Source organism: Sapajus apella, unplaced genomic scaffold (assembly GCF_009761245.1).
Source record: "Sapajus apella isolate SASKATOON/1434 unplaced genomic scaffold, GSC_monkey_1.0 scaffold83, whole genome shotgun sequence".
NCBI lineage: Eukaryota > Metazoa > Chordata > Mammalia > Primates > Cebidae > Sapajus > Sapajus apella.
Window position 1 is genome coordinate 2,222,084 of NW_022437023.1, and position 25,969 is coordinate 2,248,052.

General features: G+C 42.1%; 1 protein-coding gene and 1 non-coding gene across 2 annotated transcripts in view; one reads left to right on the top strand and one right to left on the bottom strand.

The window, feature by feature from the left end:
• The window catches only part of UHRF1BP1 (UHRF1 binding protein 1), an 89,055-nt gene that overhangs the window by 47,116 nt on the left and 15,970 nt on the right, over nucleotides 1-25,969 (top strand). The window contains exons 8-14 of the mRNA XM_032253470.1: nucleotides 713-908; nucleotides 18,677-18,763; nucleotides 19,296-19,466; nucleotides 19,821-19,960; nucleotides 20,339-20,480; nucleotides 20,736-20,929; nucleotides 21,137-22,584. Of these exons, the coding sequence (XP_032109361.1) occupies nucleotides 713-908; nucleotides 18,677-18,763; nucleotides 19,296-19,466; nucleotides 19,821-19,960; nucleotides 20,339-20,480; nucleotides 20,736-20,929; nucleotides 21,137-22,584 (2,378 nt within the window). The remainder of the gene's footprint in view (nucleotides 1-712; nucleotides 909-18,676; nucleotides 18,764-19,295; nucleotides 19,467-19,820; nucleotides 19,961-20,338; nucleotides 20,481-20,735; nucleotides 20,930-21,136; nucleotides 22,585-25,969) is intronic.
• On the bottom strand, nucleotides 7,120-7,226 carry LOC116533745. Its single transcript, XR_004261427.1, has one exon. It is a non-coding gene; the product is annotated as a U6 spliceosomal RNA (small nuclear RNA).

A 25,969-nucleotide genomic window follows, 5' to 3' on the forward strand; every position in this document is an offset into this window, starting at 1 on the left:
TACAGGCACACGCCACCATGCCCAGCTAATTTTTTTTGTATTTTTAGTAGAGACAGGATTTCACCATGTTGGTCAGGCTGGTCTCAAACTCCTGACGTTGTGATCCGCCCGCCTTGGCCTCCCAAGGTGTTGGGATTACAGGTGTGAGCCACCACGCCTGGCCTGATTTTTTATTTATTCTGTTCATTGGGTACCTCTAGTGTATGAAGTATACAGCGCTGGCCACTGGAGAAGAAAAATGGAATACACCACTTGTTCCTGTCCTTGGAGCTCTCACTGTCTTGAAAGATGCACCATAAATGAGTTATTACAGTATAGTGTGATAAATGCTGTAATAGAATAAACAATATGACATGAGAGCACAAAGAAGAGGCATTGCACTACCCAGGGTGAAAGAGAGTATTTAGGGAAGACTTCTTAGAGGAAATGTTTTAGCATCAGCCCACTAAGAACTGGTGGGTGAGAGCTGGGAGGGCAATTCAGAACTACAAACTGTATTCCAGCAGTTATTAGACTAATTATAATTAGGCTTTTGGAGTTTGGGTTATATAATTGGAACAGACCTAAGTGAGCTAGTAGGCCAACAGTTAGGAGACGGAAGGAACATCTTGCTAAACTGTGGTTTTCTTCAGGCTGGACTAAAGCTTAAAGAACGCATACAAAGGATCTTTTCAGGGTCTGGACTTCCTGTTTCTCTCTCTGTCACATGTAGATCACTCCACCAGCTCCCAGTGCCCAGCAGTCCTGGGCCCAGGCATTTGGTGGCAGCCAGGGCAACAGCAGCAGCAGCAACAGCAGCCGCCTCAGCCAGTACTTTGAGAAATTTGATGTCAAAGAGTCCTCCTACCATCTGCTCATCTCCCGCCTGGACCTGCACATTTGTGATGATAGCCAGTCCCGAGAGCCAGGTACCCCATGAGGCCTGAGCCTGGGCTGGGTGGTCCACATCACTGTCTCATTCTGGGCAGAGTCTGGGGATGAAGGCTCTTTTCCAAAGACCATGGATTACTTTGGTTGGCTTCCCTTAATCACAGGCATTCCTTAGGCCTCAGCCCTTCTGTGGTAGTCCTGTTTGTTTGAGGCAGTGCGGTTCAGCCTTTAGGGTGCAATAGAACTACCTGTCATACTTAATAAAATACAGATGTTGGGCCTCTCCCCAAGCACCTCTAAATTAGACTCTTCAGTGGTAGAGTTCAAGCAGTGTAAACTTTTTTCTTCCTCTCACTGAAGTTCCTTAGGCAATCCTAATGCTTATCAGAGGTTGAAAACGACTGGGGTGAGATTTTAGGAAGGTAAATTCAACTATAGGAAACCTCAGAAATTTTAGATTTGGGGTCAGTTTAAATATTTATTGTGTGTAAATGTTTTCTTCCCAAGCAAGAAGGTTATGTTGTAATCTTGGCATACTTACAACAACTGGCATTACATATGTGTATACATTTATTCAGAATGAAAAATACTAATTGACTCATTGCTTTCCTTTATGAGCCCTGGGGAAATCACTTAACCTTCTGCTTAACATCTTTGAGTTTCCACATTTATGAAATTGAGTTGAATTATATCTCACTCATTTACCTCAAAAGTTATTGTCAGGCTCAGATGAACCAATATGCTGAATTTGGATGAGCTTGATTATAGGCAAATACTAAGTTTTACTACCCTGCTGCTTGTTCCTTCAAAACTGTCTCTCTGTTCCCTTTAAACTCTCCTTTGCCATCACCTCTTGGTTTTCAGTGCTTACCTATAACGTTAAATAGATTTTTTTCTTGTTGGCTTATCTTCTCTGAAGGCTTTGTTTACCTTATAATAAGATCTAGACTCATAGGCCAGGCACAGTGGCTCATGCCTATGATCCCAATACTTTGGGAGGCTGAGGTAAGAGGATTGCTTGAGCTTAGGAGTTTGAGACCAGCCTGGCCAATATGGTGAAACCCATCTCTACAAAAAATTTAAAAATTGGCCAGAGATCAATTGCAGTGGTTCCTGCCTATAGTCCTAACACTTTGGCAGGCTGAGGTGGGAGGATCGCTTAAGCCTATTATTTTGAGACCAGCCTGGGCAATATAGTGAGGGTGTGGTCGTGTGTCCCTGTAGTTCTAGCTACTCAGGAGGTTAAGATGCGAGAATTGTTTGAGCCCAGGAGTTTGAAGTTGCAGTGAGCCATGATTTGTGCCACTGCACTTTAGCCTGGGTGACACAGTGAGACCCTGTTTAAAAAAAAAAAAAAAAAATTGACTCAGTTTCCTTGAGTGACCTGCCTATTCATTTCTTCCTGGTGCACCAACTGGCACTGCCTCTCCTGCTTGACTATTCCTTGGTCTGGATTCAACCCTCCTCTACTCTCATTCTGAAAGGAAAGAAAGGAGCAATGTCAGTGCAAAGATTGTTTTTGCCACCAGAGGAAATAATTTGCCACTCACTCATTTTGGAAGTTTTTTGCTAAAGCAAGTATTATTTTGTTTTGTTATTTCTTCCAAGTGTTACCTAAAGACTTTGGATATTTTGTGGTTTGATTGTTTAGATTTTGTTTTTGGCAGGCCGAGACAGGCATATCACGAGGTCAAGAGGTCGAGACCATTCTGGCCAACATGGTGAAACCCTGTCTCTACGAAAAATACACAAATTAGCTGGGCGTGGTGGCGTGCGCCTGTAGTCCCAGCTACTTGGGAGGCTGAGGCAGAAGAATTGCTTGAACCCGGGAGGCGGAGGTTGCAGTGAGCCGAGATTGTGCCACTGCACTCCAGCCTGGCGCCTGGCAACAGTGTGAGACTCTGTATCAAAAAAAAAAAAAAAAAGAGTACATGATTCAGAGTTTCATCCTGTCACTTGATGAGGGATGTTTAGCACTGTTCTCTTCAAGTGCCAGAGTTCTGTAATCCATACTAAGATGTGAATGACTGTAGCTTTACCATTCATTTATTAAACTACATTGATCTATTTGAGGGAATTTGAGGAAGTTTTAGATGAGACATTTTTAAAAATAGGAATAATTCTCAGCCTACCATACCTAGGTGTGGTATAGGGGCAGAGAACAGGGAGAGTTCTTGTAACTTTGACTCTTCCTCTTGGATTTGGGGAGAGAGGGGAAGGGAGAACTAGGTAATACAGAAAGGGCTTTAAGATTTTCTGGAGTTGTTCTATCCAATACAGGAGTCCCACGGCAGGTAGTAGGGGTGGGGTAGGCAGGTGAAATGTACTTTTATTTAGCAGCTCTCTCATCAACAGCTCTCTCACACTGTCCTGGCTGCTTGCTCTGGCCGCTCCCATACACAGAGCTGAGTGGCTGACTCTCCCTTCCCTTCAGGGTCAACAGCTTAACTCTTTCCCTCTGGGCACAAACCAGTTCCTGGCTGTCCCCTGCCTCTCTGCCAGACAGCCACTCTCCCTTACAGGGGTCAGTAGCTTCACTGTCTCTGGGTTCCAGCACCTGCACAAGAGCTGTGCCATGCTGTGCTGTGCCAAGCTGAGCCACAAGAGCATAGCGTCAGCAGGGCAGTTACACTTTTTACAGACAACAGTGGTGTAGGGCCAAGGGATGGCCTTCCTATGTTATGGCTCTATGGCTGTGGTAACACATGGCGTTAAATGCCTTCACTCTAAACTTGTTGAGTCATACAGGCCTAGACATCCCCCTAGGCATATTCCTTGACTAAAGCACATCCACGTACCTTACAATATGGTACCAAAAGAAGAGTGCAAAATACTTCAATAATTATTTTCATGTTGAAATAACATTTGGGTATATTGGTTTAAATATATATTGTTACAAAGAGAAAAAATATATATATAGTTACAATTAATTTTACTTTTTAAATACTGTTTTCATATAGCTATTAGAAAATTTAAAATTCCTTGTGTAATTATAGTTTTGTTGTCATTGTTGCTTTTGTTTGTTTTGTTTCGTTTTACCACATAACTTATATTCCCCAGGCTGGACTCTAACTCCTGGGCTCAAGTGATCTTCCCACCTAAGCCTCCTGGGTAGCTGGGACTATAGGCATATGCCACCAAGTCTAGGTCACATTATTTTAATTTTATTATTTTTTTAATTCTCACATCTCAGCCTCCCAAGTAGCTGGGATTACAGGTGCTCGCCACCACATCTGGCTAATTTTCTGTAGTTTTAGTAGAGATGGGATTTCACTATGTTGACCAGGCTGATCTTGAACTCCTGACCTCAAGTGATCTGCCCACCTCAGCCTCCCAAAGTGCTGGAATTACAGGCTGAGCCACCGTGACCAGCCCCAGTCTATATTTCTATTAGATATCATTACTTGAGAATTCTCTGTCCAATATGGTATTAAATTGCCGCATGCAGCTATTTAAATTAAAATGAAAATTACAATTTAAAGTTAATTTTCATTTGAAGTAAAATTAAAATTAGTTCTTTATTTGCACTGGCCACATTTCAATTGCTCAGTATAGTCTATAAGCCATAGAACACCTCCATCATCACAGAAGCTTCTTTGGACAGTGCTGCTCTAGAGACTACTTGAAGGCTACATCTCCTGCTGTTTTAAAATTAAGTGTATGATAGCCTGGGTGTTGGAGTGGCAGACTAACATGCTCTATCCCTTGATAATTTGAAATGATCAGAAACTGGATGGGCGACTGGGGTCAGCACTGTCTTTTAAAATCAAACTGGATGGCAAAGATAGAAATAAGGCTTCCCCCAGAAAAGAAAAAATTCAAACTGGAGCAGCTCACACTTCAGGCTTCAGAGAGAAGATAGATGGTTGATGGGGAAGAGAGTACCACCTGCTTTTTAACTGTTTTCTCTTACGGTAAAGCCTGTGAGCCAAAAAATTTCTGTATTTCTCTTTCTTAAGGACAGGCTACCTTCTGACCACTAGCTCGCTAGAGAATTTTAGTCATTTATGTACACTATCATTTATGTCTTATATATGATTATGTGTTTACAATTAGATATGTTGATAATTGTTAATTATATTTGATTTCACTTCTACACCCAAGTATAATATGCTCATTCCATGTACTTTATTGTTCTTTTAGCTCTAAGCAGCTCGAGCAAAGGAAGAATGGCTGTAGAACCTTTCTTCCTCCAGTAGCCTAGGTCATGCATTTTCAGCTGAGATGATATCACCCCAAAGAGGTGAAAATTGGTTCTTTTCTTTTAAGCTTTACTGAGATAAAATTTCATACCATATAATTCATCCATTTAGAATATATAACTCAGTGTTTTCTTGTATATTCATAGGGTTGTATAACCATCTCAATAATCTAATTTTAGAACATTTTTGTTTCCCCATAAAGAAACCCTGTACCAGGCCGGGCACAGTGGCTCACGCCTGTAATCCCAGCACTTTGGGAGGCTGAGGTGGGCGGATCTCCTGAGGTCAGGAGTTCGAGACCAGCCTGGCCAACATGGAGAAACCCCATCTCTTAAAAAAAAAAAAAAAAAAAAAAATCCTGGCCAGGCGCGGTGGCTCACGCCTGTAATCCCAGCACTTTGGGAGGCCGAGGTGGGTGGATCACGAGGTCAAGAGATCAAGACCATACTGGTCAACATGGTGAAACCCCGTTCCTACTAAAAATACAAAAAATTAGCTGGGCATGGTGGCGCGTGCCTGTAATCCCAGCTACTCAGGAAGCTGAGGCGGGAGAATTGCCTGAACCCAGGAGGCGGAGGTTGCGGTGAGCCGAGATCGTGCCATTGCACTCCAGCCTGGGTAACAAGAGCGAAGCTCCGTCTCAAAAAAAAAAAAAAAAAAAAAAAAATCCTTTATCCATTTCCTGTCATTCCCCATTTAAAGCCCTAAGCAACCACTAATCTATTTTTGATATTTGTCTATTCTGGAAATTTAAAATAAGTTTTGGGGGTACAGTGGGGATCTTAGATATAACAATCATCTGTGGCTCTCTAAAGTTTGACCCAGCCAGGCACGGTGGCTCACACCTCTAATTCTAGTACTTAGGGAGGCCAAGATGGGAAGATTCCTTGAGCCCAGAGGCTCTATTTAAAAAAAAAAAAAAAGTAAAAAATAACCTGACTGACAAAATTTTATTCCTTAGTACTTAATTTATCTCATTGGGTTTTCTTGGGTATTATGTGAGCAGCAGCATTGACAGTGAGTTCATGGAAGATACGCAAAATGTGAGGAAGATCAGTGTTACAAACTATGACAAGTAGATGGCTGTGATTAGAGGACTTTCTCTCAATCAGTTGCTCCATCTCAAAGCTACATGGTGAAGATGGCCTGCAAGTGCCTGTTGGCTGCCATTGGCTGCTTTGCTAGTGTTACTTATGTTCGATCCTCAGTACTTTTGTGATTTGAACTTTGAGTATTAAATGAAAATAGTTTATTTTAAAATTTTATTTATTTATTTATTTTTGAGACAGGGTTTTGTTCTATCCCCCATGCTGGAGATGTAGCATGATCATAGCACACTGAAGCCTCAACTGCCCAGGGTCAAATGATCCTCCCATCTTAGCCTCCCAAGTAGCTGGGACTACAGGCATGTGTCACCATGACTGGCTAATTTTTATATTTTTTGTAGAGATGAGGTCTTGCTATGTTATCAGGGCTAGTCTTGAACTCCTGGGCTTAAGCAATCCTCCTGCCTTGGCCTCCCAAAATGTTGGGATTAGAGATGTGAGCCACAATGCCTGGCCTATGTTGTTTTTATTTTTATTTTGCCCAGACGTCTATGTACAATTCAGAAAATAGCTTATGTTTTATTATTTAATTCTGTAAAAGTTTTTCAGTCCATCATTAAATTAATCAAGTGCTGAAAAAAATGTTGACACTATCTGAATATTTTTTTTTTTTTTTTTTTTTTTTGAGACGGAGTTTCACTCTTGTTACCCAGGCTGGAGTGCAATGGCGCGATCTCGGCTCACCGCAACCTCCGCCTCCTGGGTTCAGGCAATTCTCCTGCCTCAACCTCCTAAGTAGCTGGGATTACAGGCACGCACCACCATGCCCAGCTAATTTTTTGTATTTTTAGTAGAGACGGGGTTTCACCATGTTGACCAGGATGGTCTCGATCTCTTGACCTCGTGATCCACCCGCCTCGGCCTCCCAAAGTGCTGGGATTACAGGCTTGAGCCACCGCGCCCGGCCCTGAATATTTTTTTAATATATAAAATTACAAAAAAATTTTATGGAACACTTCACGAATTTGCGTGTCATCCTTGTGCAGGGGCCATGGTAATCTTCTCTGTATCTTTCCAAGTTTAGTATATGTGCTGCTGAAGCGAGCACACTATCTGAATATCTAGTTTAAAAATTACTTTCTTTTTTCTTTTTAGTTTCTATGGGTAATAGGTTATATGTTTATGGGATACATGAGATATTTTCATATAGGCATACAATACATAATAATCACATCAGGGTAAATTGGCTATCACCTCAAGCATTTATCATTTATTTGTGTTACAAACATTCTAATTTTACTCTTTTAGTTATTTGAAAACATAAACTATTGTTGACTTAGGTTGTTGCTTCCAAATCTTGGCTATTATGAAAAGTGTTGCAGTAAACATAAGAAGGCAAATAGCTCTTGAACATAATGATTTCATTTCCTTTGGGTAAATATCCAGGAGTAGGATTGCTGGATCATGTAGTAGTTCTATCTTTAGTTTTTTGAGGAACTTCCATACTGTTTGCCATAGTAGATATACTAATTTACATGCCCATCCACAGTGTACAAGGGTTCCCTTTTCTCTACATCTTTGCCACCATTTGTTTTTGCCTGTCTTTTGTATAACAGCCATTTTTACTAGGGTAAGATGACGTCTTATTGTAGTTTTGTTTTGGTTTGCTTTGTTTTTGAGACAGAGTCTTGCTCTGTTGCCCAGGCTGGAGTGCAATGGCAAGATGTCAGCTTACTGTAACCCCTGCCTCTGGAGTTCAAGCAATTCTCATGCCTCACCCTCCTGAGTAGCTGGGATTACAGGCACTTGTGACCACGTCAAACTAATTTTTGTATTTTTAATAGAGACAGGATTTCACCATGGTGGCCAGACTGTCTCAAACGCCTAGTCTCAAGTGATCACCCATCTCAGCTTCCCAAAGTGCTGGGATTACAGGCATGAGCCACTGTACTCAGCCTCATTGTAGTTTTGATTTTCATTCCTCTAATGATCCATAATATTGAGCACTTTTTCATATGCCTGTTTGCCATTTGTATGTCTTCTTTTGAGAAATGTCTATTCACATCTTTTGCCCATTTTTAATTGGATTAGTAGATTTTTTCCTGTTGAGTTGTTTAAGTTTCTTCTTTATTCTGGTTATTAATCCCTTGCCAGATGAATAGTTTGCAGATGTTTTCTCCCATTCTGTGGGTTGCCTCTTCACTTTCTTAATTGCTTCTGTTTCTGTGCACAGGCTTTTTAACTTAATGTCATCCCATTTGTCCATTTTTGCCATGGTTGCTTATATCTTGGGAGCATTACTCAAGAAATCTTTGTCCAGACCAATGTTGTAGAGAGTTTCTCCAGAGTTTTCTTGTAGTAGTTTCATAGTTTGAGATCTTAGACTTAAGTCTTTAATCTATTTTGATTTGATTTTATGGCAAGAGATAGGGGTCTAGTTTCATTCTTATGCATATGGATATCCAGTTTTCCCAGAACCATTTGTTGAGAACACCATCCTTTCCCCAATGTATGTTCTTAGTACCTTTGTCAGTTATGAGTTCACTGTAGATGTAGATGTATGGATTTGTTTCTGAGTTCTCTATTTTGTTTCATTGGTCTGTTTGTTTTTATGCCATGCTGTTTTGGTTACTATAGCACTGTAGTATAATTTGAAGTCAGACGTGATTCCTCCAGTTTTGTTCTCTTTGCTCAGCTGGCTTTGGCTATTCTGTTTTTTTTGTGGTTCCATATACATTTTATGATTATTTTTCCTATTTTTGCAAAGAATATTATTGGTATCTTTTTTGTTTTGAGGCAGGGTCTTGCTGTGTTGCCCAGGCTGGAATACAGTGGTGCGCAATCATGGCTCACTGCGACCTCAACCTCCTGGGCTCAAGTGATCCTCCCGAATAGTTGGGACTATAAGTGCACACCACTGTGCCCAGCTAATTTTTAAATTTTTTATAGAAATGCAGTCTCCCTATTTCACCCAGTCTGAGTCGTTGGTATTTTGATAGGGATTGCATTGAATCTGTATGTTGCTAGGATAGTATAGACAACATTGATTCTCTAATTCTTGCACATGAAATATCTTTAATTTTTTTGTGTGTCCACTTCAATTTCTTCTTCCTTCCTCTCTTTTTCTTTCCTTTCTTTTCTTTTCTTTCTTTTTTTTTTTTTTTTTTTTGAGACAGCCTTGCTCTGTCACCCAGGCTGGATTGCAGTGCAACAATCTTGGCTCAATGCATCTTCGAACCCCCAGGCTCAAGCAATTCTCCTGCCTCAGCCTCCAGAGTAGCTGAGATTACAGGCACCCACCACCACACCCAGCTAATTTTTGTATTTTTAGCAGAGAGGGGGTTTCACCATGTTGGCCAGGCTGATCTCAAACTCCTGACCTCAAGTGATCCACCTGCCTTGGCCTCCCAAAATGCTGGGATTACAGCATGAGCCACAGTGCCCAGCCCTGTTCAGTTTCTTACATCAATGTTTTATAGTTTTCATTGTAGAGCTTTTTCACTTCTTTGGTTAAGTTTATTCCTATGAACTTAGGAATTGTAAGTGCAGTTACTCTCTTCATTTCTTTATCAGATTGTTTGCTGTTGGCACATTGAAATGCTACTGGTTTTTGTGTATTGATTTTATATCCTGCAACTTTACTGAGTTTATCAGTTCTAATAGTTTTTTGGTGTGGTCTTTAGGCTTTCTCAAATATAAGGGATCATATCATCTGCAAACAAGGAGAATTTGACTTCTTTCTTTCCAATTTGGATACTCCTTTATTCTTTCTGTTGTCCAATTGCTCTGGCTAGGACTTCAGTACTATGTGAATAATGGTGGTGAAAGTGGGCTTCCTTATCTTGTTCCAAATCTTAGAGGAAAGGCTTTCCATTTTCCCCCATTCAGTATGATAATAGGTACAGGTCTGTTGTATATATGTTTTATTATGTTGAGGTATATTCCTTCCATACACAGTTTTTTGTCATGAAGAGATGTTAAATTTTTATCAAGTACCTTTTCAGTATCAGGTAAAATGATCATATATTTTTGTTCTTCATTCTGTTGATATGTTGTATCTTATAGATTGATTTGCATATGTTGGGTCATCCTGGAATCCCTGGAATAAATCCCAGTGGGTCAGGATGAATGGTCTTTTATTTTTATTTTTTCTTAACCACTAGACAACCAGGCAAATGGTCTTTTAATGTGTGGTTGAATTCCATTTGCTAGTATTTTTTTGAGGATTTTTACATCAGTGTTTATCAGGAATATTGGCCTGTAGTTTTCTGCTTTGTTTTTCTTTTTTTTCCTAAGAACACTTTCATGTAGGAAGTTTTCTTTTTGATGTGTCTTTGTCTGATTTTGTTATTAGGGCAATACTGGCTTCATAGAATGATTCTGGAAGTATCTTTCCTCCTCTGTTTTCTGGAATAGTTTGAATAGGATAGGTATCAGTTCTTCTTTAAATGTTTGGTAAAATTCAGCAGTGAAGCTATTGGGTCCTGGGCTTTTCTTTGCTGGGAGACTTTTTATTATACCTTTGATCTCATTACTTGTTATTGGTCAGTTCAGATTTTGGATTTCTTCATGGTTTGATCTTGTTAGGCTGTATATATCTAAGCATTTACCCTTTTCTTCTGGGTTTTCCAATTTATTGCTCATAGTAGTCTCTAATGATTTTTTGAATGTATGTGGTATAGGTTGTAGTATCTCCTTTTTCATCTCCGATTTTTATTTATTTGGGTCTTCTCTCTTTTTTCTTAGTCTGGGGAAAAGTTTGTCAATTTTGTTTATCTTTTCAAAAAACTAACTTTTCATTTTGATCTTTTCTATTTTTTCTGTTTCAGTTTCATTTATTTCTGCTCAATCTTTATTACTTATTTTTTTCTATTAATTTTGGATTTGGTTTGCCCTTGCTTATCTAGTTAAGATACATTATAAGGTTATTTACCTGAAATTTTTCTACTGTTTTCTTTCTTTTTTTTTTCTTTGAGAGAGTCTTACTCTGTCACCCAGGCTGGAGTGCACTGATGCAATCTCAGCTCACTGCATCCTCCACCTCCTGGGCTCAGACGATCCTCTAACCTCAGCCTCCCAAGTAGCTGAGACTACAGGCATGCACTACCACACTGGCTAATTTTTGTATTTTTTTTGTAGAGTTGAGGTTTTTGCCATTTTGCTCAAGCTGGCCTTGAACTCCTGGACCCAAGGGATCTGCCTGTCTTGGCCTCTCAAAGTGCTAGGATTATAGGCTTGAGCCCAGGAAGTAGAGGCTGCAGTGAGCCGTGATTGTACCAGTACATTCCAGCCCAGGCAACAGAGCAAGACCCTGTCTCAAAAAAAAAAAAAAAAAAAAATTAAGGCCAGGCATAGTGGCTCACAGCTGTAATCCCAACACTTTGGGAGACCCAGGCAGGCAAATCACGTCAGGGTGGGAGTTCAAGACCAGCCTGGCCAACATGGCAAAATCTCCTCTCTACTAAAAATACGAAAATTAGCTGGGCATGGTGGCAGGCACCTGTAATACCAGCTACTTGGGAGGCAGAGGCAGGAGAATCGCTTGAACCCAGGAGGCAGAGGTTGCAGTGAGCCAAGATCATGCCACTGCACTCTAGCCTGGGTGACAGAGCAAGACTCTGTCTCCAAAAAAAAAAAAGAAAAGAAAAAAAAGTATGGTTATTTTATTCCTGCTGTTTTTTTAGTTTTCATTTGCATGGAATATTTTTTTCCATCCATTTATTTTTCAGTCTGCGTCTTTGTATATTAAGTGTGTTTCTTCTAGGGAACAGATCATTGGGTTTTGTTTTTTAATCCATTCAGCCATTCTTTGTCTTTTGAATGAAGAGTTTAGTTTATCTACATTTAATGTTATTATTGATAAGTAAGGACTTGTTCCTGTCATTTAATTTGTTTTATGATCTTCTTTTCCTTCTGACTTTCCTTCCTGTCTTCCTTTCTATGAAGGCAATTTCCTCTAGTGGTACATTTTAATTTCTTGCTTTTTATTTTTTTGTGTATCTGTTGTAGGTTTCTTCTTTTTCTTTTTGTTTTTTGAGATAGAGTCTCACTCTGTCACCCAGGCTTGAGTGCAGTGGTGTATCTCAGCTCACTGCAACCTCTGCCTCCTGGGTTATTCTCATTCCTCAGCCTCCTGAGTAGCTGGGATTACAGGCATGCACCACTGCACCTGGCTGATTTTTGTATTTTCAATAGAGACAGGATTTCACCATTTTGGCAAGGCTCATCTGGAACTCCTGGCCTCAAATGATCCACCTGCCTTGGCCTTCCAAAATGTTGGGATTACAGGTGTGAGCCGCTGTGCCCAGCCAGTATTTTAAAATTTGAAATTACCATAAAGCCTGCAAATAACATCTTATGCCCCATTATTTTAAGCTGATGACAACTTAACACTGATTGCAAAAACAATCAAACTAACAAACAAGCAAAGAGGAAGCTAACTTCATCTCCCTGGTTTTTAACTTTCTGTTGTTTTTATTTGTATCTATTGTAGTGTCTATGTCTTGAGAAGTTGTGGTAGTTATTATTTTTGATAGGTTCATCTTTTAGTCTTTCTATTAAAAATATAAGTAGTTCTTACACCACAATCACAGGGTTGTAATATTCTGTGTTTGTCTCTGTAATTATTACTTCCAGTGAGTTTTGTACCCTCAGATGATTTCTTATTGCTCGTTAGCATCCTTTTCTTTCAGACTGAAGAACTCCGTTTAGCATTTCTTGTAGGACACATCTGGTGTTAATGAAATCCCTCAGCCCTTTTTGTTTGGGAAAGTGTTACTCCTTCATGTTTGAAGCATATTTTCCCTGGATATACTATTCTAGGATAAAAGTTTTTCTCCTTCATCACTTTAAATATGTCATGCCTCTCTCTCCTGGCCTATAAGGTTTCCACTAAGAAGTCTGCTGCCAGACATATCGAGTGCCTTTGAATGTTGTTTGTTTCTTTTCCCTTACAGCTTTTAGAATCCTTTCTCTATCCTTAACTTTTGGGAGTTTAATTATTAAATGCCTTGAGATAGTCTTCTTTGGATTAAATCTGCTTGGTATTCTATAATCCTCTTGTACTTGGATATTGACATCTTTCTGTAGGCTTGGAAAATTCTCTGTTATTGTCCCTTTGAGTAAACTTTCTACCCCAATGTCTCTCTCTACTTCCCCTTTAAGGCCAATAATTCTTAGATTTGACCTTTCAAGGCTATTTTCTAGATCTTGTAGGTGTGCTTCATATTTTCAAATTCTTTTTTCTTGTGTCTCCTCTGACTATGCGTTTTCAAATAGCCTGTCTTCAAGCTCACTAATTCTTTCTCATATTGGATCGATTCTGCTCTTGAGACTCTGATGCATTCTTAAGTATGTCAGCTGAATTTTTCAGCTCCAGGATTTCTGCTTGATTTTTTTTTTAAGAGACAGGTTCTCACGCCATTGCCCAGGCTGGAGTACAGTGGCATAACCATAGCTCACTGTAGCCTCAAAGTCCTGGGATCAAGTAATCCTCTCACTTTGACCTTCCGAGTGGCTAGGACTACAGACATGTACCAGCACAACTGACTAATATTTTTATTTTTATTTTTATTTTTTTTAGACAGAGTCTTGCTTTGTTGCCAGGCGCCAGGCTGGAGTGCAGTGGCGGGATTTCGGCTCACTGCAACCTCCGTCTCCCGGGTTCAGGCAATTCTCCTACCTCAGCCTCCGCAGTAGCTGGGACTACAGGCACAAGCCACCACACCCAGCTAATTTTTGTATTTTTAGTAGAGACAGGGTTTCACCATGTTGGCCAGGATGGTCTTGATCTCTTGACCTTGTGATCTGCCTGCCTCAGCCTCCCAAAGTGCTGGGATTACAAGGCGTGAGCCACCGCCCCTGGCCGTATTTTTATTTTTTTGTAAAGACAGGCTCTCATTATGTTGTTCAGGGTGGTCTTAAACTTCTGACCTCCCATCTTACTTTGCTTTGGGAGCAGAGTGTTGGGATTATAGGCAAGAGCCACTGTGCCTATCCTCTGCTTGTGTTTTAGAAATTATTTTACTCTTTTTGTTAAAAGATTAGTATAGGATTCTGAATTTTTTCTCAGTGTTATCTTAAATTTCATTGAGCTCCCTCAGAACAGCTATTTTGAATTCTCTGTCACTGGATTGGTCACTGGGGCCTTATTTAGTTCATTTGGGAGGTCATGTTTTCCTGGATGGTCTTGTTGCTTGTGGAGGTTCGTTTACGTCTGGGCATTAAAGAGTTAGGTATTTATTATAGTCTTCACAGTCTGGACTTGTGTGTACCCATTTTTCTTGTGAAGGCTTCTCAAGTATTAAAAAGGAATTGAGTGTTGTGATCTAAATTTTTGGTCACTGCAGCTATAAATGCATCAGGGGACACCTCAAGCCCAGTAATGCTTTGACTCAGAGGTATTGCCTTGGTGGTCTTGGGTAAGATCCAGAATTCTGTGTATTACCAGGCAGAGCCTCTTATTCTCTTCTCTTACTTTCCTCCAAACGACGGAGTCTCTCCATGCTAAGCTGCCTGGGACTAGGGGAAGGGTGACACCTTGGCCACCACCACTGGGACTGTGCTGGGTTAGATGTAAGGCCAGCACTACCTTGGGTCTCGCCCAAGGCCTGTGGTGACCACTGCCTGGCTGCTGCTGATACTCACTCAAGGTCTTCAGTCAGCAGTTGGCAAAGCTAGTCAGGCATGTATGTTTCCCTTCAGGGTGGTGAGCTCCCCCTAGGTCAGGGCAGATCCAAGAATGCCATCCAGGAGCAAAGGACTGGAGCCGAGAACCTTAGGAATCTATGTAGTGCTCTGTTCTACTGTGGCTGAGCTAGGCCACAAGACAAAATCTTTCCCGCTCTTCCCCTTCCCTTCCTTATACAGAAGGAATTTCTCTCCATGACCACCACTGCCCCAGGCACACACAGGCACACACTGCCTGGCTACTGCCAGTGTTTACTCAAGGCCCAAGGGCTCTTCAGTCAGCTTGTGGTGAATGCTGTCAGGCCTGGGTCTTTCCTTGCAGGGCAGTGGGCCCCCCTCTGGCCCAGGGCAGGTCCAGAGATGTCATCCAGGAGCTAAGGCTTGGAATTGGGGACCTCAGGAGCCCACTTGGTACACTACCCCACTGTGGCCGAGCTGGTACCCAGCTGCAAGACAAAGTCTCCTTTTTTCTTCTCTCTTCTGTCTTCAAGCAGGAGGAGTCTCTCCTTTTGGTCATCACAGGTGGGAATGCACCGGGTCACAACTGAAACCAGCACAGCCCTAGGTCTCAACCAAGGTTCACGGCAAATACTGTCTAGGTGCTGCTGATGTTTATTCAAGGCCCAAGGACTCTTTAGTCAGCAAGTGATGAATCCTGCCGGGACTGAGTTCTTCCCTTCAAGGCAGTGGGTTCCATTCTGACCCAGGGTCTGTTTTATCTAGAAATGTTATCTGGGAGCTAGGGCCTAGAATGGGGGCCTCAGGAATCTGCCTGGTACCCTGTTCTACCATGGTTGAGCTGGTATCCAAACTGCAAGACCAAGTCCTCTGTATTTGCCCCCTCCTCTCCTCAAGTACAAGGAAGCAGTCTCCCAGAGCTGCAAGCTGTGCTACATGGGGTTGGGGAAGGGGTGATGCAGGCACTCGTTTTGGCCATCCCAGCTAGTATCTCATTAGGGTCACATGCACCCCAAGTCCATTGGCTCTGATCCCAGCCTAGCACCAATACTTGTTCAAGAACTAACAATCTTTGTGGCTTTTCAAATTTCTTAAGGATCCTAGAGCACTTTAGTTTGCAGTGGTGGGACTAGCCAGAACTCAGGTAATAAAAAAACCTCCAGGATGGATGATTCCTCTCTGACTAGGGCTGATGTAAATACTCTATTGGTGCTGGCAGAATTCTGCCCTGTGTTGGCTTTCTGCTGTGACAGGCCAGCACTGAGTTCCAATGCAAAGTCGCATAATTACTATGATGTCTCTCCTCCAAGCACACAGATTCTGTCTCTGCCACGTGACCACTGCCGAGAGGCTGGGGGTGGGGTGGTGTCGGTAACTCAAGACTGTCTTTTCTGTCTTCTTTGGTGCATCTTTCCTTAATGTGATGTTAAAATTGGGTACTGTGATCACTCATCTGATTTTGGGTTTTTAGGAAGATGATTCCCCATGTGGATAGTTGTTTTCTGTTTGTTTTTTTGCAAAAGCGTCTTGCTCCATTGCCCAGCAAGCTGGAGTGCAATTGTGCGATCATGGTTCACTGCAGCAAACTCGCAGGCTTAGGGCATCCTCCTGCCTCAGCCTGCTGAGTGAGGCTAGGACTCCTGACTGGGACTACAGGCATGTGCCACCATACTCAGCTAATTTTTGTATTTTTTTGTGGTGGGAGTGCGGTTTTACCCTCTTGCCTAGGCCCACCTCAGCCTTCCAAAATGCTGGGATTACAGGCATGAGCCACCATGCTCAGCCTGGATAGTTGTTCAATTTGATGTTCTTGCTTGGGGGATAATGACTGAAAGGGTGTGTTTGGCAACCTTGCTCTACCTCCTCCTCTAAAAATTCTTTTTTTTGAGACAGAGTCTCACTCTGTCACCCAGGCTGGAGTGCAATGGTGTGATCTCAGCTCACTGCAACCTCTGCCTCTTGAGTTCAGGCAATTCTCCTGCCTCAGCCTCCCAAGTAGATGGGATTACAGGTGCAAGCCACCATGTCAGCTAATTTTTGTATTTTTAGTAGAGACAGGGTCTTGAACTCCTGACCTCAAGGGGTCCACCTGCCTCAGCCTCCCAAAGCGCTGGGATTACAGGCCTGAGCCACAGTGTTATTTTCTTATATCAAGCAAAAGTTAAAGGTTATATTCACTAAAAAAATTTTAAGAAATTAAAAATTTTTAATTTTCATTTGCTGAAAAAATTTTGAATATTTAAAATTTTGATTATATTGCTATTGTGTATTTATATAAATTGATAATTTGCATATTTGAGACATAATATATACATAAATAAAACTAAAAGCAAATATAGTTGTGAAGTTAAATATTAATATCTTCTAAAAATGTTAATTTAACTTCTTTTTTTTTCCTGGCAACTTTCATTTAATAATTTAACTTTTTTTTTTTTTTTTTTTTTTTTTTGAGACGGAGTTTCGCTCTTGTTACCCAGGCTGGAGTGCAATGGCGCGATCTCAGCTCACCGCAACCTCTGCCTCCCGGGTTCAGGCAATTCTCCTGCCCCAGCCTCCTGAGTCGCTGGGACTACAGGCACGCGCCACCATGCCCAGCTAATGTTTTGTATTTTTAGTAGAGACGGGGTTTCACCATGTTGACCAGGATGGTCTCGATCTCTTGACCTCGTGATCCACCCGCCTCGGCCTCCCACAGTGCTGGGATTACAGGCTTGAGCCACCGCGCCCGGCCAATAATTTAACTTTTAACTTAAAAAATTATTTAGTGTTTCTTAACCCAGAAATGAATATAAAGAGCATACTTTATACATATTCTTTTTATGTTAAAGCACATATATACGTATGGTACGTGAACAGATATATATTTGTGGTATTAAAATTTTGTGGAGAGAGGCAATCAGGAAAAACATATTTTAAAAGGCTACTTGGCATGATTATGAAGAGTTGAGAAACAGAACACTGTGTAGGGGTCTCTTGGTAGGAGAATTTGGGATGGCAAAATGTCAGTTGGATGGAAATGACCCTACTGGTTGAAGGCATGCCAGCTTATACCTAGAGGATTCCATGGTATTTTCCTTCACTCATTTCTGTGGTGTTCTCTCTTATATCTTTCAGCATCCCCTACTTACAAGGCTCTATGCTGGATATACTAGTAGGATACAGGCTGGGAGTTGAAGAGGGTGACCCAGACGATACACATATGTAGAAGAAATAGTTTCTACTTTTATAGTTCTTTAGTCTAATTGGAGAGAGATGATAGAAACATGGAAAGTTTATTCATTTAGTAAGAATTAAATGTAAATTCAAGGTAGACATGATGTAATATTTGCCTTATTGCTAAAAATTTCTGTTTATCTTTAATATTCTATGTGTTTATTTTATAATGTCCCTGTTTGTATAGTGTTTTTAGCATTCCATGGTACTTTGTATGTATAGTTTATAATCATTGTCTAATACCACAGCTTTAGCTCTGAGGCTAGGATATGAAAAGAAATAATATAGGTTATTGTTTTGGAGGGTTCTGGCTTCTGCTTCTTTGTGTGTTGTGTTGAGAGAAAATAATACTAGGATTGGAGAAATAGTCAAGGCTGTAGCGTGTGTCTGGGAAACCTAGGATTGTAATTCATGAATCTTGTGTTTGGCAGTTTCTTTTGCCTTTCTGGAAATCTGGCAACCATTTACAGATACAATGGAATATACTTTACTTTGGATCTTTTAGAGCATGTCCATTAGCTGTTTAACTCAAGAGAGGGCCTCAGCCTTTCAAATCACCTGACTTCGTGGCCTTTTGGCTGCACTGTGTTATCAGCTGACCTTTGAAGCTGACCCTTCAGAGGCCTTCTGCATGCTTTAGGTGGTGTTTTGGCTTCTTTGTTCCTTCCACTGTCATTAACCTGTATTTTTCTTTTATAGATGTCTCTGCAAATAGACTCATGGGTGGTGCCATGCAGCTTACCTTCCGCAAGATGGGATTTGACTATTACCCTTTCCACTGGGCAGGTTAGGAAAATTCTGAATGGGGCCAATTCTAGCATAGCCCAAAATATTGAGGGCAGATTCCTGGATTCATCCCTGACTACGTAACAGGAGGTTGCCAGAGATTGCAGTGTGTGCTCAGAGGGTTGTTGGAAATATTTCTCTTCAAGAGGACATCTGGAAACTTGCAGCTTCCACTATTGATGATTCTTTATCAGTGATGAGAGGAAGTGGGTAGGGGACGCAGTACCTGAGATATTACTTTTGATTCTACTCTCAGCCCCTCACTTCCACTAGTGTTAGAGCCTCTCCAGTAGTCCATAGTCAAAGATGGCAGCAGTCAGCAGCTTGCCTTTAGAGAGCCTTTGGAAAAAATTCACATATGAAATCTGGAAGAATGTACAACCTATCATTGGGTAATTTTTCCTTATCCTAGAGACTTCTGGATTGTGGGTGAGGAATCAGATTCTGAACTATGACTATACTGACAGAAAGGAAAAATTGGAACATTTGTCATGATCTTGGGCTAAAATCTTTTCACTGCTTTGTTGCATAGGTGACAGTTGCAAACACTGGGTACGCCACTGTGAGGCCATGGAGACCCGAGGCCAGTGGGCCCAGAAGCTAGTGATGGAATTTCAGAGCAAAATGGAGAAGTGGCATGAAGAGACGGGTCTGAAACCACCCTGGCACCTGGGAGTAGACTCTTCCTTTCGAAGGAAAGCAGGTGGGTTATGAGGAACTTGAAGCCTCCAATTGCTTAGCTCTTGCCATTTATCTTTGAATAATGTGATAAAGCAAGAACTAGCTAACTACCCTAACTGTATCTAATGGAGAGACATCAGTGACATTTTTCTTTATAGATACTTCTTTAACCCCAGGGATAGCTGCAATGTTGAAGAGAAGTTGTCATTATCCTTGGTCTTAAGAATATCATTTCTGAGTTCATCCAGGAGCTAGACAGTGTTAAGCTGTCATTCCTACATAGAGCTTAATTATCTTAGGATTTTTACTTTCCTTATTCTATTAATAATGAGAGTTGAATGTATTTTATTCTTTTTCCCACATTATTTTTATTTAGATTCTCTTTCCAGTCCTCGAAAGAACCCTCTTGAGAGAAGCCCCTCTCAGGGCAGACAGGCTGCCTTTCGGCCTCCAGCATGGAACCGCTTACGCTCTAGCTGCATGGTGGTACGGGTGGATGACCTGGACATCCACCAGGTGAGGACATGGGGAAACATGGTTGGAAAGAGGTGGAGCAATTTACTTGGAAGGCAACTGGAACAGTGTGAACAAAGTTTTGGAATTTTGGGACTATTTGCCTCACTTCTAGGAAGATTAATAGTTTGGCTGGTGAGATCAGGACTTGGGATTTCCCCCAGTTTTCCTGTGAATGCTCTGCTTTGAACCTCCTGCTGAAAAAACTAACTCGTGGATCATACGAGGCAGATGTGAGAATGCCTGAAATATGTGTGAAAGACACTGTGTTCCCTGTGACAGACTTTAGAGGGATAGTAGAGGTTTTATGCTTCCTGAGTGGAAATGGAGGTCTGTTCTAGGTGTGATTGTTGGTACTAACAGTAAGTTGTGATTGCTTAGGTTTCCACAGCTGGTCAGCCAAGTAAGAAGCCATCTACCCTCCTTTCCTGCAGTCGGAAACGTCACAACCTGCCCACACAGGTCTCTGCCATTCATATTGAATTCACAGAGTATTACTTCCCAGATAATCAGGAGCTTCCAGGTGAGCATCTAGGCTGGCTATTTCTTCTGTCTAGCTCATGCTTTTCCCATTTGTCAGCCTTGGGACCACTACTTATATTTTTATTTGTTGTTAGGAGTTTTTCAGTGTTTGAGTTAATTTAGCGCACTTTTGTTAAACACTCTGCCCTGTATAAATGTGTACCTTTGCTTTGTTGATAATAGAGTTAATATTAGGTGGTAAGAGTCTAGCTATTGCTTTTTACAGGATGTTTCTTTTCTTCCCTCTGCTTTTCAGTTCCTTGTCCTAATCTCTACATTCAGTTAAATAGTCTGACATTTACTATGGATCCTGTCAGTTTGCTCTGGGGAAACCTCTTTTGCCTGGATTTATACCGCAGCTTGGAGCAGTTCAAAGCTATCTACAAGCTGGAAGATTCAAGCCAGAGAGATGAACATCTGGACATCCGACTAGATGCCTTCTGGTTGAAGGTGAGGGGAGAGTGTGACTTTTGTCCCCTGTTGGTAGCCACAGTTGCATTTTTCCAATGGATATAATCTATGATTCTGCTCTGCCTATTTTGTGAAATTAAGGAAATAGTTTTCACAGCCCAAGTGATGTTTTACATGTGTTTAATGGTGGGATGCTGAGATACTCAGATGACCATTCTGAATTGTATTTCATTTTCTTTGTTGAAGGTGAGCTTTCCACTGGAAAAGAGAGAGCGGGCAGAATTGCATCGTCCCCAGGCCCTTGTCTTCTCTGCATCAGGCATGATTGCCACCAATACACGTCATGCCCCACATTGTAGTTGTTCAGACCTCCAGAACCTCTTCCGGGGTTTTGCTGCTGCTGAGTTCTTTCATTCCAATTATGATCACTTTCCTAAGGTTCCAGGTGGCTTTAGCCTTCTGCACATGCTTTTTTTACATCATGCCTTTCAGATGGATTCCTGCCTGCCTCAGCCTAATACCCTCCCTCCCCAGAGATCTAAGGCTTCCCAGGATCTCTGGTCTGTCCACTTTACCCAGATCTCCTTGGACTTTGAGGGAACCGAAAACTTTAAAGGCCATACCTTGAATTTTGTAGCCCCTTTCCCCCTGTCCATTTGGGCTTGCCTACCCCTCCGCTGGCAGCAAGCCCAGGCACGGAAGCTCCTTTTGGCCTCAGAGGGGAGGCTGAAACCGTCAGCCAGCTTTGGAAGTCCTGTGCAGTCTGAGGCTCTTGCCCCTGACTCTATGCCCCATCAGAGGTCAAAGACTGAGCATGACTTGAAAAGCTTATCAGGCCTTACAGAAGTCATGGAAATTCTGAGAGAAGGCAATAGTGGTATGGACAGCAAAGAGCCTCTGACAGAGCTGGAGGATGTAGCAGATGTTCATATACTTGTACATTCCCCAGCCCCTGTCCTTGTGAGGCTTGACCACTACCAGTACTTGGCTCTGCTTCGCCTGAAGGAGGTGCTGCAGAGGCTTCAAGAGCAGCTGACTAAGGATACAGAGTCAATGACTGGGTCACCCTTGCAGGACCAGACAGCTTGCATTGGAGTTCTCTTTCCCAGTGCTGAGGTGGCTCTGCTTATGCATCCTTCCCCCAGTGCTGACGATGCTGACTCTGCAGGCTCAGATAGCACTAGCCTTGTAGATTCAGAGCTGTCGCCTTCAGAGGATCAGGAACTGAAGTCTGACGCCTCATCAGACCAGGGCCCAGCAAGCCCTGAGAAGGTCCTGGAGGAAAGTAGCACTGAAAATCTGGATGCATCCCAGGAGAGGCCACATAGCAATGGAGAACTGCAGGACTCAGGTCCACTTGCCCAGCAGCTAGCAGGGAAGGGCCATGAGGCAGTTGAGTCCCTACAGGCCAAGAAACTGAGCAGAACCCAAGCCTCCAGCTCGCCAGCTGTATTGAAGCCCCCGGCTGGCAGGGAGACTGCTGTGGATGGACAGGGCGAGCTCATCCCCTTGAAGGACATTGAGGGAGAATTGTCAAGTGCTATTCATATGACCAAGGATGCCACCAAGGAGGCTCTACATGCCACCATGGACCTCACCAAGGAAGCTGTGTCCCTGACTAAGGATGCCTTCAGTTTGGGCAGAGATCGAATGACCTCCACCATGCACAAGATGTTGTCCCTGCCCCCAACCAAGTGAGTGGTTCTGTGCCTCCTTCACTCATCCCATCTCCTTCTAGTTCTGATCACTGGGTTTAAGTCCTCTCACTGTGTGCATTTCTAGATTGGGAAGCACCATATAGTCCAAGAGAATGCATAGAATGGCCTATTTAGTGGGAAGTTTTCAAGTCAATATTTATTGCTTCTTAGAATCAGATTATCTCTTTTTTTACTGTTTCACTTTTTTTTTTTTTTTTTTTCCCTTCAAGACAGGTCTTACTGTGTTAGCCAGGCTGGTCTTGAACTACTGGGCTTTGCAGTCCTCCTGCCTCAGCTTCCTGAGTAGCTGGGATTATAGACATGTGCCACCATACCCAGCTTGATACAAATATGCTATATCAGGATAATAATACTTGGCATAGGTATAATGTTCTTTTCAGTGGGCTTTCATGTAATTTTTTTGTTTGATTCGATCCCCACAGCAGTGGTAGGGTAGCCTCAGACATTTGTATCCCCAGTTTATAGCTGAGAAAACTGAGGAACCTGACGCTTTAGAGTGGATCAGCTCATAGATACCCAATATCTTGTTAATAGAAAAGCTGTGGCTTTGGACTTCTTTCTTGTACCCTACCAATATCTGCCAGAATAATAGAGAAGGAAGAATTTCATCCATTCAACAAATATCTTTTGAGCCCTTTCTGTGTGCTGGGCTCTGTATTAAGCACTGGAGGTACAGGAGGGAGTAAAGAGAAACAGAAATGCACAGTGAGAAGAGTAGAAAAGCATGGATTTTCCCATGAGTGCTTTGTGGTTTTAGGAAAGATAATTGAGTCTAAGAGAAGTCTTTCCTGGAACTCTTTGTGGTTTAGAGACCATGGTATGAAGATCAGTGCATTTAGAGCTTTTGTCTAAGTGAATTATGTTAAGTGGATCTCTAAGCAGTGCCTGTGGATGAGCTAGTACCTGCTAGGATAGACAGCAAGGAAGGAGAGGAAAACCCAAAGGGTTGAATTGTATAATAATACTAGCCAACATTTACTGAGTGCCTTCTGTGCCTGACAAGACACAGTCCTAAGTACTTACAATATTAGTCCACTGAATTTTTTTTTTTTTTTTTTTTTTTGAGACGGAGTTTCACTCTTGTTACCCAGGCTGGAGTGCAATGGCGCGATCTCGGCTCACCGCAACCTCCGCCTCCTGGGTTCAGGCAATTCTCCTGCCTCAGCCTCCTGAGTAGCTGGGATTACAGGCACGCACCACCATGCCCAGCTAATTTTTTGTATTTTTAGTAGAGACGGGGTTTCACCATGTTGACCAGGATGGTTTCGATCTCTTGACCTCGTGATCCACCCGCCTCGGCCTCCCTAAGTACTGGGATTACAGGCTTGAGCCACCGCGCCTGGCCTAGTCCACTGAATTTTTATAATAGCCCTATAAAGGCCAGGCACAGTGGCTCACACCTGTAATCCCAGCACTTTGGGAGGGTGAGGCGGGCAGATCAAGAGGTCAAGAGATCGAGACCATCTTGACCAACATGGTGAAACCCCGTCTCTACTAAAAAAAAAAAAAAAAAAAAAAAATTAGTTGGGCTTGGTGGCACGCGCCTGTAGTCCCAGCTACTTGGGAGGCTGAGGCAGGAGCATTGCTTGAACCCGGGAGGCAGAGGTTGCAGTGAGCCGAGCTCGCGCCACTGCACTCCAGCCTGGCACTTGGCGACAGAGCAAAACTCTGTCTCAAAAAAGAAAAAGCCCTATAATGTGAGTACTAATATCACTCCCTATCTCACAGATGAGGAATCTGAGGGTTAGAGAGGTAAGAAACTTGCTCAAGATCATACAACTTGTGAGTGGTGGGGCAAGGATTAAAAGCCTGGACACCTAATCATCCAATGCCCTGCCTTTTCTAAATGGAGACAAGTAAGGGAGATAGGAAAAGAGCAGAGGTAAAAAAGAGAAAATAAAGATGTGTGAAATGAGCCCTTTTAAAATATCAAGAGTGTCTTTCTAACTGCCCAAGCCAGTGGCCTTTCCTCAGTCCCCCTTCTGGACTCCTCTATGGTAGTTAACATTGCTGATCGGTTCATTCTGAGCATTTGTAACCCTGCCCATTTACTGTCACTTCTCTGAAGGAGTCTTTTCTTTTTCCTTGGCTGCTCTCTTCTTCCTTTTATCCTATAGGTATAAATATTCCACAGGGATAGGCTGTCCATTTTCTGATCACTTTTGTCATAATTTTACTTTTTAATTTTTTTTTTTTTTTTTTTTTTTTGAGACAAGGGTCTCATTCTGTCTCCCAGTGGCACGATCTCTGCTTACTGCAGCCTCAACTTCCCAGGTTCAAGTGATCCCCCCACCTCAGCCTCCTGAGTGGCTAGGACCCCAGACATGTACCACCATGCCTAGCTAATTTTTGTATTTTTGGTAGAGATGGGGTTTTGCCATGTTGCCCAGGCTGCTCTCAAAACTCCTGGGCTCAAGTGATTTACCCGTCTTGGACTTCCAAAATGCTGGGATTATAGGTATGAGCCACAGCACCTGGCCTGCAATTTTATTTTATTTTTTAACTAGTGATGCCAAAATTTTAATTTTTTAAATTAAAAAATGGTTTGTGGCTGGGTGCAGTGGCTCATGCCTATAATCCCAGCACTTTGGGAGGCTGAGGCAGGCAGATCACGATGTCAAGAGATTGAGACCATCCTAGCCAACATGGTGAAACCCTGTCTCTACTAAAAATACAAAAATTAGCCAGGCATGGTGGCATGCACCTGTAGTGCCAGCTACTCAGGAGGCTGAGGCAGACAAATCGCTTTAACCCAGGAGGTGGAGGTTGCAATGAGCCAGAATTGTGCCACTGCACTCCAGCCTGACAACAGAGCAAGACTTTGTCTCAAAAAAAAAAATTGGTTTGTGTTTATCGTGTTGACAATGTAGGAAATAAAAGAGTAAAGAAAAAAATAGAAAAATCACTTATAACAATACTACCCACAGATAACCACTATTTACTTTTAGGTCTATTTTCTTCCAATCTTTATATTTCTGCATTCATGTATACACTCATGAGTGGTTATGCATATGATATATACAAATGCTGTTTACAACAATAGGATTATATTATTTCTACAATGTTGCATGCTGCTTTATCCACTCAGTGTTTTATTGTGATATTTCCCATTCATTAGGCATATGAATACACGATTTTTATTTATTTTTATTTTTGGAGATGTGGTTTCACCATGTTGGACAGACTGGTCTTGAACTCTTGGGCTAAAGTGATTCTCCCACCTTGGCTTCCCGAAGTGCTGGGGTTACAAGCATAAGCCACTTCCCTTGGCTGAATACATGATTTTTAATTGCCCTATTGTATTCTAGTAAATGGATAGATCATGATTTATTGATCCATTTCTCCATCTGGGGAGTCATTT